The sequence below is a fragment of the Perca fluviatilis genome, chromosome 18 (genome assembly GCF_010015445.1).
Source record: "Perca fluviatilis chromosome 18, GENO_Pfluv_1.0, whole genome shotgun sequence".
Classification (NCBI taxonomy): Eukaryota; Metazoa; Chordata; class Actinopteri; order Perciformes; family Percidae; genus Perca; species Perca fluviatilis.
This window is the reverse complement of record NC_053129.1, coordinates 21,238,607-21,251,220: the sequence shown is the minus strand read 5'-3', so window position 1 is coordinate 21,251,220 and position 12,614 is coordinate 21,238,607. Positions and strand designations below refer to the sequence as shown.

At 38.1% G+C, this 12,614-nt stretch overlaps 2 protein-coding genes across 3 annotated transcripts; one reads left to right on the top strand and one right to left on the bottom strand.

Moving 5' to 3' along the window:
• Nucleotides 1-31: 31 nt before the first annotated feature.
• On the bottom strand, nt 32-3,558 carry ppil6 (peptidylprolyl isomerase (cyclophilin)-like 6). 2 transcript variants are annotated; one of them, XM_039781535.1, is made up of 8 exons: nt 3,454-3,558; nt 2,912-3,007; nt 1,644-1,832; nt 1,292-1,354; nt 964-1,111; nt 551-610; nt 292-427; nt 32-210 (listed from the first exon to the last, which is right to left on the bottom strand). In XM_039781535.1, exons 2-8 carry the CDS (start codon nt 2,912-2,914, stop codon nt 99-101), a joined length of 711 nt encoding a protein of 236 aa, XP_039637469.1. In that variant the 5' UTR covers nt 2,915-3,007; nt 3,454-3,558; the 3' UTR covers nt 32-98. The 2 variants fall into 2 exon arrangements, with proteins under 2 accessions (XP_039637469.1, XP_039637468.1); XM_039781534.1 differs by lacking the exon at nt 3,454-3,558 and adding an exon at nt 3,118-3,307.
• A 60-nt stretch (nt 3,559-3,618) lies between these two features.
• On the top strand, nt 3,619-12,035 carry LOC120546554 (flap endonuclease GEN homolog 1). Its single transcript, XM_039781533.1, has 13 exons — nt 3,619-3,810; nt 3,900-4,098; nt 4,186-4,362; nt 5,476-5,586; nt 5,673-5,746; nt 5,893-5,978; nt 6,181-6,331; nt 6,771-6,807; nt 6,910-6,990; nt 7,069-7,199; nt 7,327-7,388; nt 9,114-9,263; nt 10,326-12,035. The coding sequence occupies exons 1-13, from the start codon at nt 3,650-3,652 to the stop codon at nt 11,642-11,644; spliced, it is 2,739 nt and encodes a 912-aa protein (XP_039637467.1). The 5' UTR covers nt 3,619-3,649; the 3' UTR covers nt 11,645-12,035.
• Nucleotides 12,036-12,614: the final 579 nt, after the last annotated feature.

The following is a 12,614-nucleotide window of genomic DNA, read 5'->3' as shown; positions in this document are numbered from 1 at the left end:
ATATGTTGAAGAAAAGGAAATGTAAATTGTATGTTACATGTATTCCAGGTTTATTTGATTATATGAAAAACATTGGGGGAAAAATGTAAACACTAAGCTTAAAACTTAAAAACTCCACAATCCTTAACTTTACATTCATACTTGGGTCTTTCATTGCAAGTCAGAGCTCCTTCTAATCTCTTGAGGACGTCGACACCCTCAACCACACGGCTAGAAGGGGGGAAAAAAAGACATTAGGCTTGAGCAAAACTGTATAAGAGATCTGAGAAATTAAATAGGTGTGATACAAACCCAAAGGCAACATAGGTCCTGTCCATCCAGGGTGTGGGCTGCAGGGTGATGTAGAACTGCGATCCGTTGCTGTGGGGACCCTTATTGCCCATTCCTAGAGTGCCCCGTCTAATGTGGGACACGGCAAAGCTCTCATCTAAAACACATGTTCAGGTGTTTTTACAGACAGTACAATTACATCTACAAATATACAAGCATGCACAGTGGGTTCTCATTGTAATACTGTAGATGTCTTGCACTGTTTATATGTTTTTTTTACCTTCAAAAGTTGGTCCATAGATGGACTCCCCTCCATCACCTCTTCTCTCTGGAGAAATATCTGCAAATTTGATTGATATAGCTACTGTTACTACTGTGTTTTTATAATCCAAACAATGGTTGAGCTGTAATGAGTAATGCAGATAGGAAGTTAGAGGAGCTCAATGCATATTTCACTTATTTTAAATAAAATCAGATATGTTGTAACTAGTTTCAAATTCCAGCGCTGATATCATTTATTGATATATTCCCAAGTGCAATGTATGCATCCCAGATGTATATCAAATTAACTGCACTGATGCTAAAGTTGGATGGGAGATTATGTAATTCTACTCTAATTGTATTTAATTTATATGTGAAAACCAACTAAATATGATCAACATTGCTACAGGACTTGTGTGAACCATACTGTACCTCCTCCTTGCACCCAGCCATTGGGCACCACACGATGAAACACAGAGCCCTTGTAGGAAAGTGGGAAGCCACTCTGTGACAGACCACGTTCTCCTGTGCACAGAGCCTTGAAGTTCTCTGATGTCTTTGGACAAACATCTGAGAACAGCTGAGGGGAGGGAGGACAATGTGGATTTTAACATGGAGCTACTCTGTAATGGCCATCTAGTTTCTTATATCAGCAATTTTAACAATATCTAGCTAAAATTTGACTATAAGCTTACATGGAGTTGAGATAACAAAGATGGCATCTGCAAGCAATGTGAAACTACATGGATTTGTGCCTTACCTCAAACAATAACCTCCCTACTGCCTCTCCTGCTATCTCAATATCCATGAAGACAAACTGATGCTATAATGAAAGGACACAGATATGTATTCTTTTAATTCAGATTTTTCATGGTCAAACAAATATAATAAATATTTCATAAAATACATTTTTACAGAGCAATATTCATCTAGAAAAGCCACTGATGATGACTGTAAGTATGACTGGAGCCTGATAGTTTGAAAACCTTCCTATCATGTACAGATGTCAATGACCTGCTTCCTGATACACACCACAAACAGAAAATAACTTTCCATCTACATTTTTTTGTATACCTATATTTGTTACTTATGTGACTGTGGTGTTGACTTGCCCCAGTGTTCCGCAGGTGTTTGGTGTAGTAGTCCTCAGTGAGAGCCATATAGAAAGCCTGTGGCCGAGTGAAAGAGAAACTCCACTGATTCTTAGCCCAGCTGGCGAGATCCTTCTCATTACCAAGGAGAAGGCTGTTCAGAAAGCACATCAGGCTGCTGGAGTACTGCCACGCTTCACCACGCAGCTCCTTTAATCACAAGTGTTGAACAACAGATGTGTTGTGATTGAGCCTTTCAGAATAACCATAACGTCAAACTACAGCAGTGTAGGTGTGTTAAGCTGTATAGTAGAGCATCGCAAACCTCAGCTCGTACAATCTAGAGCATTGGTGAAAAGTAACAAGAATATTTCCTCAAGGACTGTACAATTTTGATGTACTTGTACTTTCCAATACTGTACTGTATTTCAGAGGCAAGCATTGTTTGTCACTCTTTACTCTGCTTTGTTCATTTGCAAGCTTAGAAGTTACTTTGCAGATCATAATACATACAAGAGCTATGATCATTTATAAAATACAATTCCCAGCATTATACAGTTTAGGATAAATGAGCTGCAATTCAACCAGTTACAGCATTTTAATGTCTACACAGTCATTCACCACTAATGATAATAATATAATGTATTAATAATAATAATAATAATATAACAACAACAACAACAACAACCAAGTAGTAGTAATGTAACACTGGCATGGGCCAAAATTCTTGTACTTGATACTTTAAGGCTTTATTTTACTTCTAATACTACTTTTACTTAAAGCCTCTACACCTCCATGGTACACACAGTTGTTTGTTTTTTAACTTATTTGGCCTGATTAAGCCTGTCTGTTTAATTGACATATGTGTAACTTCCCTAATAGTGTTGTTGAACTAAGTTGTTAGGGTGGGACAACACAACTTACATCTTTATCATTCTTATAAGTAACGTTACATAATGAGTGGTGGTATCGTGTGTTTCCCAGCATAGGTCAGAACTTTAACCTGAGCAGTGGTCTATTCAGCAAATTGTTGTGAAGGCCTTTAAATCTGACTGCCTGAGTTGTACTTCAAATAGTTTTTTTTTTTTTTTTTTTTTTTTTTTTTTTTTTTTACTGACATTGCTACTTTCACCTAAGTAAAATATCTGAATACTTCTTCCACCACTGATGTAGCTAGCTCAGCACTCCTAACAACTCTCTATCCCTGAATGGACAGCAGTTTTGCTCTTTATGAATAATTTGCTTGAGAGTTGGACTTCAAACATATACAGTATAATCAGACGACTTACCATTTTCTTGTGGCACAGATATGTGTGCCAGTCAAATTCGAGTAGTGGTTGAATTTTTGGATCCAGAAATGCGTCAGGAAACTTCTGTTTCAATCCCTGTTGTGCATAACGTTAGCTAGTCAAACGATGCAAGTATTTGTTAACGTTCAGCTGAAAACATATGAATTATGCTACATAAGACTGCAAACAAACGTTAAGAAATTAACCTCGGCAATACTTTTGGCAACATGGAAATTACGGTCATTAATTAAACCGACAATTTCTATGTGTATTTTTGAGTCCATGGTTGAAAATAAAAACGTCAAGAAAAAAAAATAGTCGTCAGTCTGTAAACACGAGCCTCGTCTCCATAGCAACAAGCATTTAGAGGCGCTTTAATATGACGTTCGTGGTAAAAAAAATCAGGCGTTGATCGATTTTGTGAGACTGCTCTTCTTTCCACCTTGTCTTTTAATAATCATGTTAATTGAAACCATAAGTGCTATATTTACCACATAGAAAGTCTAGTGATTACGTATATTCAATTAAAACGTCAAATTTACCTTCTTTTTCCACGTTGTGAGGACTACTACAGCAACAAGGCAGCGTAGTACAGAGATGTTCAACGAATTGGGACGCGGCTCAACGGCGCCACTATTTGAAAACTCCGCGTTGTTCTTCTGTTTTGTGTTGTTTATATTTCACGTTTTCTACAAACTTCCTTTTTGTTAAATCAGTTAAAAGCATTTTGGGGACGTTATGGGTGTTCACGATTTGTGGTCCATCGTCGAGCCGGTTTGTGAGTCGGTGCCGCTGTACAGTTTGAGCGGAAAGACGCTGGCAGTGGATCTGAGTTTATGGGTGTGCGAGGCCCAGCATGTCCAAGCAATGATTGGGAGAGTTACCAAGCCCCACCTGAGGTATGTGTCACGTATTGTTCTTTAATTAATTCCTCATAATGTCAGCTTCGATTCTAATATTTAAAACCGTATTGTATTTTTGTGTCCAGGAATTTATTTTTTAGAGTGTCATCCCTCACGCTTATGGGGGTAAAGCTTGTCTTCGTAATGGAGGGAGAAGCCCCTCAACTTAAAGCAGAAACCATGAGCAAGAGGACAGAAACGAGATATGGAGGATTCAAAAAGGCTTCTGGCCCCAAGTCTACAACAAACACCAGCAGAGGGCGCTTTAAAGCTGTACTTAGAGAGGTTTGTTGGTCCTCCACTCTCCTGCATCGCTAATCATAGTCTTTCATAATAAATTAATTTTGTATTTTCCTTCTCTTACCTCTGTAGTGTGCAGACATGTTGGACTCTCTGGGTGTGCCCTGGGTGACAGCTGCCGGGGAGGCTGAGGCCATGTGTGCCTACCTGGACTCACAGGGCCTGGTAGATGGCTGCATCACTAATGATGGAGACGCCTTCTTGTATGGTGCCCGGACTGTCTACAGGAACTTCAATATGAACAGTAAAGTATGTTTGTGAAAGTGCATTTCAATCATTCACAGTGTACAACATTTTGAGAAGGTTGAACTCCAATCACTGGACTGAGGTTTGATAGAACGTGCTTCACTGTTCATTCGAAAGGCTTCTTCATTTCAAACTGTTCTGGTGATTAGTACTTAATTTATGCCTGCGATCAAAACTCAGTCAAATGATTTAGACTTTCTCCAGACCACCAAAGTAACACTTGGGCACATGTCAGAGTTCTCTGTTTGTTTTCAAAAGAAAATACAATATTCCAGGGTTTTCCCTACTATTCTAAGGCTCCCAGCCGTTTTGGGCACCACCTTGACCCGAATGAATGTAAAGTCACTGTCAGCATCAAAACTAACTAAATGGCTTTTCTTAGATCAAATGATTGTAGTTGGTCCCCAGTGGACTTCTTTAGCAGTTTTATTTTTAAGCTTTTGAAGTGTTATTTATTATCTGCTCCAGCTTTTACAACGTTTTAGACACAGATATGGTAATAATAATGGTCCAAAATGATGTGAAATTGCATTTATTTATTTATTGAAAAACATCATATTTTCCCCCACCATGCTAAATACGTGTACCTTAGTCTTCCACAAACCTAGGGAAAAACACTCAATGTTTTTGCTCCTAATAGTATCACTAAAACTCAAGTAAGCAATAGGGGTGCAGTAGTTATACATACTGTTATATACTGTTTTTACTTTTTTACTTTAAATACTTCATTTATTTTAAGGAGAACACTTTTAGTTTAGCCTGGTCATAGTTTTAGACTAAATTTTCATTTATAGAGCAAAATCATTAATCATTCATCATTAGTAGTAATTAATGCAGTTCAATTTTGTATTGTAGTATTTATCAAGTAAATGCAAACCGGAAATGTTAGTGGAACGTTGCTTTCTCATCCTTTTGGCTGTTGTCAAAACCAAAAAAGGAAACTTTAAGGCACATGTTATGGTTACTTCTAAGGAACATTTAACATTTATTTAGTCAATTACACAATCAAAAATCATACATTCAATTCTGCCTATTATTCTACCGATGCCTTGATTGTTAAAAAAAAAAAAAAAAACATCAAATCTGCATAATGTTGTTTCTCACTTTTCCCTCCAGGACCCTCAGGTGGACTGTTACAGGACCTCCAGGGTACAAACCGAGTTACAACTCTCCAGAGAGAATCTAGTTGGTCTGGCCATCCTCCTTGGCTGTGATTATATTCCTAAGGTAGGGAGGGCATCTGACATTTTTATCCTCAAAATCATTAATATGAATGACTTAATGTTAACTGTACATTGTAATATTTCCATAAGGGCATACCAGGTGTTGGTAAAGAACAAGCACTAAGGCTTATCCAGATGCTGAAGGGACAAACTCTTTTGCAGAGGTATGAAACTCTCTCTCTGTGGATTATGTTCTTGCCTTTTTAATTGCAGATAAGCAGTATTTTTCTTTCTGTATACTTCTTCCTCGCACAAAGAGCGTTTATAATGTTGTGTTTGTGCACTTGTGACCTTTCTCTGGTCACCTCAGGTTCATCCAGTGGAAGGAGGAGAATGCAGATGTGTCTAAGGGAGTTATAAAGAAGGTTTCTCACTGCAACGTATGTCGACATCCTGGTGAGTGGTACCCTGCTTTGAACTTTGACCCCTGATCCTGAGAGGACATGGCTGATTTAAAGCCATTTAGTCAGTTTTAAAGTCATGTTAAAACATACACATATGCTTTACACCCAAAAGTGTTTGTGATTTTCAAGTTGTTTGTCTTGACTTCTCCTGTTTTATCAAATATTGATTTTGATTCCTCTCCTTCCTTTTTCAGGCTCAGCAAAAGCACATGAACGTGGCGGCTGTGTGCTTTGCAACAGTAAACATTTCTGTCAACCCCAGGACTTTGACTACCAGTGTCCCTGTGACTGGCACCGCTATGAACAGACCCACCAGGCCTTGTCTTTTGAGGCAAATATCAGAAAGTGTGTGACTTTCTGTAAAATAATAAACAAAACAAAAAAAACTAAATGTAGTAAATGCAGAAGATGAAAAAGTGGAATGGCAAGCAGGAAAATGAAGGCAACATATTAAAAAGGAGATCAAGACTAGTTGATACTATACTTTTATCAATGATCATCCTCACTCAGTCTGAGGAGGTGAAATAGCTGATAATGCTACTTAAGCACTTGAATTATTACTTGATTAATTGATTAGATAATTATCATAGCTTTTGCTATTTTTTTATTTATTAATCAAAAACTCAAATGTGAATATTTTCTGTTTTGTATGATGGTAAACCTGATATCTTTCAGTTTTCGACTATTGGTCGGACAAAACGAGAGTTAAAGACACGAGACAAAGAACTCGTAATGGGTGTAATGATTTTAAAGGATGGTTTGCTTTTCATTTCTTTTTTTTTAGGAAAACACTGGCAAGTCAACAGTTCCCCTTTACAGAGGTACATCTCTTTTCATCTGCTTTGATTTATATTGTTTTTAATAAGTGGTATAATAATCTACAGTATCTGTTTGGGTTTTTATACTTCAATTGTATTTTGCAGATCATTCATGAGTTCCTGATTTCCAAGGATAAACCAGTGTCACATTTCAAGAGGAGACAGCCAAATATGCTGTTGATGCAGGTAATGGGGTTATTTTAATTACTTGTTCAGTTAATTATCTCTTTAAATTCATTTCATGTTAAAATGGGTTTTTTCCAGAAATTTGCCTATGACAAGATGGAATGGCCAAAGCACTACACCAGTGAAAAGGTTTTAGTCTTGATGACCTACACGGAGTTGATGAACAGAAAATATGGAAGAGAAATGTCCTCCCAAATCAAGCCCCTCAGGTAGTTCTAAAAGTTAAATAAACCCCACCCAAAAAATAAGTCTCTTTAGTGGCATTGTTGTTATAAATAATAATAATAAATAATTTCAGTACATGCATAATGAACAACACTTTTTTTCTTACAAAAGAATATTGAAACCAAGGGTGAGGAATGCTGTTGCTTGCTTTGAGATCATCTGGAGAACACCAGGTCAGTGTAAATCTCATTTTCTCATGTTAGAAGTTCAGAGGGGGGGGAAAAAAAGCGATATTTAAGAAAACCTCCTCTGTGTTGAATGAAGTGACTGCTGCATTAAGTAGAGGTTGGGGTGCGGGGTGCTCGTCACCGGGTTGTCTGTTGGTGACTTGCTGTGAGGTGGGTTCAGAGGTGACAGATCAGTCACAACAGCCACCAGGCGCTAAAACTGGCTTCCTCCCCAGGCTGGGAAATCTGTCATATCAAAGTCCACGTCACTAACAACTGAAACTCTCAATCAACTAATCCAGAATGTGGTTTCTCCAATGTCATTCATAAGAAGTATTTGTTATACATCAAAATTATTACATAATGAATTTTTAAAATGGTATATACCATAGAGATGACTGAATATTCTAAAGTAACAGTACCTGAAACCACTGATTACAAATGTATACTTACAAAATGGAAACATATTGTCTCTTGCAGTTTGATGAGTGTTACTGTGAACTGCAGTCCCCTGGTTAAATATTCCTGATCATCCTTTCTTATGTCCAAACATGCAGATATTCCTGAATGTGGATGTTGGGTGGAAATTGAGGTTTATTTGTGATACATGTAGATTTGCAAAAGCTACAGTAAATTTATCTCACTACACTCATAAATTAGGGTTGGGCATCGTTTGGATTTTAACAATTCTGATTCCAATTGCGATTCTTCCTTTCCATTCCAGTTCTTATCGATTCTTGATTCTAATTATTTGAGGGGTGGAGTTGAAACGGGTCACATGCTTATTTCACAAATAAGAGGAACGTTTTATTTTGATTCAATGCTGGGTTGCAGTTTTACCGGGCTTTTTCAACGTAAAAAATAAAGCCACACCCTAGTGCCGCTTACTGTGCTCCATGGCTGCAACACCAATAAAGAAACGATTCCACTGGAATCGTAATTTTTTTAATTTTCCAAGTAGGAATCGGTTCTCAATACCCAATCCTATCATACGTACACCTAGCCTGAATGCCAGCCGAACTTAGACCCGCCCACAAGATTCAATTTGACGTCGGGAAGTTCGACTAGAATCTAAGTATGACGACGTCAGGCTAACATACACCTGTATCTATTCCAAAATCCCTCAAAGTGTTTGAACGGTTATAATTGCATGTAAAAAGGCTAAAATGATTTAATTTATTTATTTTTGAGTTATGTATAAAATGTGCTGTATTTGCATATACTATTTTAAAACTGTTAATACTGTAGGTCAATCGATTAGTTGATAGACTAGTTAATAGAACTATTTTGATAGTTGATTAATCATTCAAGTCATTTTTCAAGCAAAAATGGCAAATGTTTTACCTTATCTAACATTATAGTTAATCAAATGTGTTGGGGATTTTGTTCTGTTGGTTTTATGAAGCAAGAAGTTTGATGATTTCATTTTTGGCTCTAGGAAATTTGTATGACATTTTTTCTTTTTTTTTTTTTTTTTTTTTTTCTTTAGTTTTCCGATGTTTATAGACCAAAACTATTAATTGAAAATATAATAGGCAGAATAATCGATAATAACAGAGTTATTTGCAGCCCTAATAAAACGTGGTGCACCACAAGTCGCAATTCTCGTCCCTGGTTTAACCTTTTTCTTTTCTTCAGTAAAGAACTACATTTTTAATCTTAAAAATATAAGGTAAACGAGAAACTTATCAAGGCCAATTTGGACCTGACCTTAATGTTTTTTTTCTGCAGAACATTACGTGTTTCCTGAGGATCGGCCTGCAGAGGATCAACATGAGGTGAGGACGGTGGAGGAGGAGTCCCTCTTCCGTGTGGCCTACCCAGAGGTGGTGAAGAGCTACCTGAGAGACAAAGCTCTGGCCGAAGAGAAAAAGACTAAGAGTAAGACAATAATATTCACTTAATTAAATACATATTGGTACATTTAAGTACCATAAAGTACCATATTATGTTTTTTTCTGTGAAGAGTTTTGTCAAATAAACCAGTTAATATAGCTACATTTTTCACAACAAAAAATGGGAGCCCCAGACTTGACAAGCTCACAGTCAGTGTGAATATTACACAGATGAGCAGTTCAAAAACTACATAAAAATGAATATATTAATAATACATTCTGATAGCAGGAGCCTTATCTCAAACCTTTCAAAAATCAAACGGCACCTAAAACAACTTGGGGGGGATTCACAGCAACTGCAACAACAGAGACTTGGCTCACAGAACATCCTGATTTGGTTAAGATTTGGTTTTTTTTATCAATAGGACTAAACCAAAGGGTGGGGGTTGCATTATATATTTGGAAAAGACATTGTGAAATGGTAAATAAAATGTATTTTGTTTTAGATACAATCATGGAATGCATCACAGTACAAATTGAAAGGGAGAAATAGAAAAAGAGGGTAGGGACCAGAAAAGTTCTTTTTAATTTCTTCCTACTCCTTTTTCGAACATGGGAATCCTTATTTGAATAATTTACAATAATGTTGGAAGATTGTGCTGAAATGTTCTTATTTATGTTATTTGTTTTAATTTATTTTTACATTTTCAAAATAAACTAAACTGGGAAATAAAAGCTTCCCACACTGTTCCAACAACGCTGTCCTGATCAAAGGCACCTGGAGCTTTGACTTGTTTTTCAAGGCTGTCTATTGCAGCAGCTCTGACACCTGGAAATGTAGAGTTTGGCAGCTCGACTGGTTCACACCAAAGGCTTTGATGCAGCCAAGAGGTGTCTGTCACTTCATGCAGGTTGTACTTTGTCCCCCGCCCCGGTCATAACCGCTGTAGAGCTTCACTTCCTTATGTGTAGGGAAACTAGCTACTGAGATTGAAATCGTTTTACAGTCAGTAGATACCAGAGTGAATATGTTTACAGTAGCCATTAACTCATGAAATCCTTGTTTGAGTTTTTGAACACTGACATCCGCTCTCAATCTTCTTTACAGAGAAAAAGCCAAAGAGTAAAAAGGACAAGCCATCAGACATCTCCGATGGTATGTCGGACCTCTTGGCTCAGATGACCCTTCAGAGTGCCTCTAACACTCAACCACAAACGCTGCTCGCTTCCATTTCAAACTCGGATGAACCAGAAGTGGTGGTTTTGGACACTCCAGTGAACCATAAACCGCATCGAAAGTCAAAGAAAGACCACAGCAGTCTTGGCGATTGCCCCAATACTCCTCTGTCTCATGCAGAATCAGAGACTGCTGCTTCACCGTCTGTCTCTGCTGTTATCGACGCTCTACACCTGAGTGATATTGACTGGGATGCTTTGTCCTTCACATCCTCTCCGATTCCACAATCGGCTACAAACCACACCACTGAGCCACCCGAGCAGAGCACAACCACAGACACTGATGTCAGGGAAACGGAGGGCGAAAACACCACACAGAAAACCTCTGGTGACGTCAAAGAAGCTGACTCCATACCTGCTCCACAGTTATGCTACACAGAGTGCCCTCTAAGGGACAGGCTGCTCATGAGGAACACAGCTAAAACTATAAACCAGAAAGAGGTAAACGACGACATGGTCTCAAAACCACTAAACTATGAGTTGACCTCTTTCAAAAACATTTCTTCTCATAACTCAAAACCAAGTGGACACATCCCCAGTAAAGGTAGCAGTGGCAGTAAATGGTCAGGAATGGAATCTGCTGTTAACAAAAAAGAACCACTCACTGAGAAAAGGCTGTGTGCCACAAATAAGGCAGAAACTGCAGCTCAAAGTAAGACAAAGGACAAATGTAATGTAAAGCCTCCTCAGAAATACAAATTTGTCCGAAAAGCCATTTCGTCATCAGCTGTCCCACCACAGAGATGCCACTCTGACCCAGGTCAAAGTGACAAGGACAGGAACGGCCCGCCGACCACCAAGAAGAGCGTGTGTATGAGCATGTGTTCATCCAGTGAGGAAAGTGATGCAGAGAACCAGCAGTCTGGACCTCAAAGAAGGGCTAAGATCAAGCCTGTGAACAATATCAAGGCCAGCTTCCTCTCAGACTTCCCCCTGAACCCAAAAACATCCAAACCAACAACAAAAACCGCTCCGACCGTTCATCTATTACGACCAATTTCTCAGAGCTACAGTGCAGACATCGAGGTAAACAGCATACATGTATTAACTAAAAGCAAATGCCAGGACGTCTCACCAGCTCATGTGGAGACTCCAGCATCACCTGTCGTGTTAGATAGTGATGATTCAGTTATTTGTAGTGAGAGTCCATTGCCACTGGCAGAGAGACTGAGACTGAAGTTCCTGAACTGAGCATCAAGATTACAGGATGATGGGCAAGAGCATGTAAGCTGTTTTATGTTGAATGTGAAAGTTAATTCTTGACCTTTTTTAGAAATGGTTGACCACAAAAACAAATCTTATCTCAAGGTCCACTTACTAGCTTTTTACAGAAGAGCAGCAACAATTAGTCGATCTGTCAACTGAAGAAAAAAAATCAGCTACTCTTGATAATCCAAGAATCCTTTTAATTTTTCAAGCAAATAAGTCAAAATTTTGATGGTTATAGCTTCTTAAAAATGAGAATGTGATGCTTCTCCTTGTCTTAACATTATAATAGCTTGAATATTTTTGTGTTTGAGACGGTTTATGATGACATTTAATGAAATTGTAAAGAATTATCAATAAAATCATGTAAAACACAGCCTGTTATTGTGATCCTTAATAGAATGGTTTCTGTAAAACAGTGGGAAAGTTTAAACACAGTTAAGTATTACATGCTGACTATTAGTGAGATGTGGTTTGAAAGCTCCAGGAAAAAGCTAATTGGACCTTGAGTCAAACCTTTTTTTTTACATTTTCTTTTTGCAATATATGTTGTCAGATTGAAAAGCTTGACTGATTCATGGCAATAAACAAAATGTTAAATTGATTAAATACATTTATTTTTGTAATTAATGTTTTGTTGCACCAAAGTTTGCCTGTTACTCTGAGTCTGAAAGGAACTGTTTATGTAAATCAGAGGAAAAGGTTGTGGATTAGCAGTTTTCTCGATGTAATACCATTTAACAGCACCACATGTGCTTATTTTCTCCCACTGCTGTTTGACAAGCTACATGTCACTTCACATAGAAGGCACTGCCGCTGAGGGGGACACAGAGGACGCTGAGCCATTGGTTTTACAACTTGCCAGTGTTGGTCCCCTTGATCATGAGTGAGGCCTTACACACCTTTTCAGACATGAAAGGTCTGGCAGGAGCTTGGTGACAGCTGCATCCTCTGC

Excerpts from the sequence above, each read along its gene's own strand:
- ppil6 (XM_039781534.1), bottom strand. The coding sequence starts at position 3,195 with ATGGACTCAAAAATACACATAGAAATTGTCGGTTTAATTAATGACCGT. Across the intron at positions 3,008-3,117 it reads TTGCCAAAAGTATTGCCGAG|GGATTGAAACAGAAGTTTCC; the intron begins GTTAATTTCTTA and ends TATGCACAACAG. Across the intron at positions 211-291 it reads AGGACCTATGTTGCCTTTGG|CCGTGTGGTTGAGGGTGTCG; the intron begins GTTTGTATCACA and ends CCCCCCTTCTAG.
- LOC120546554 (XM_039781533.1), top strand. The coding sequence starts at position 3,650 with ATGGGTGTTCACGATTTGTGGTCCATCGTCGAGCCGGTTTGTGAGTCG. Across the intron at positions 3,811-3,899 it reads GTTACCAAGCCCCACCTGAG|GAATTTATTTTTTAGAGTGT; the intron begins GTATGTGTCACG and ends TTTTGTGTCCAG. Across the intron at positions 9,264-10,325 it reads CGAAGAGAAAAAGACTAAGA|AGAAAAAGCCAAAGAGTAAA; the intron begins GTAAGACAATAA and ends TCTTCTTTACAG.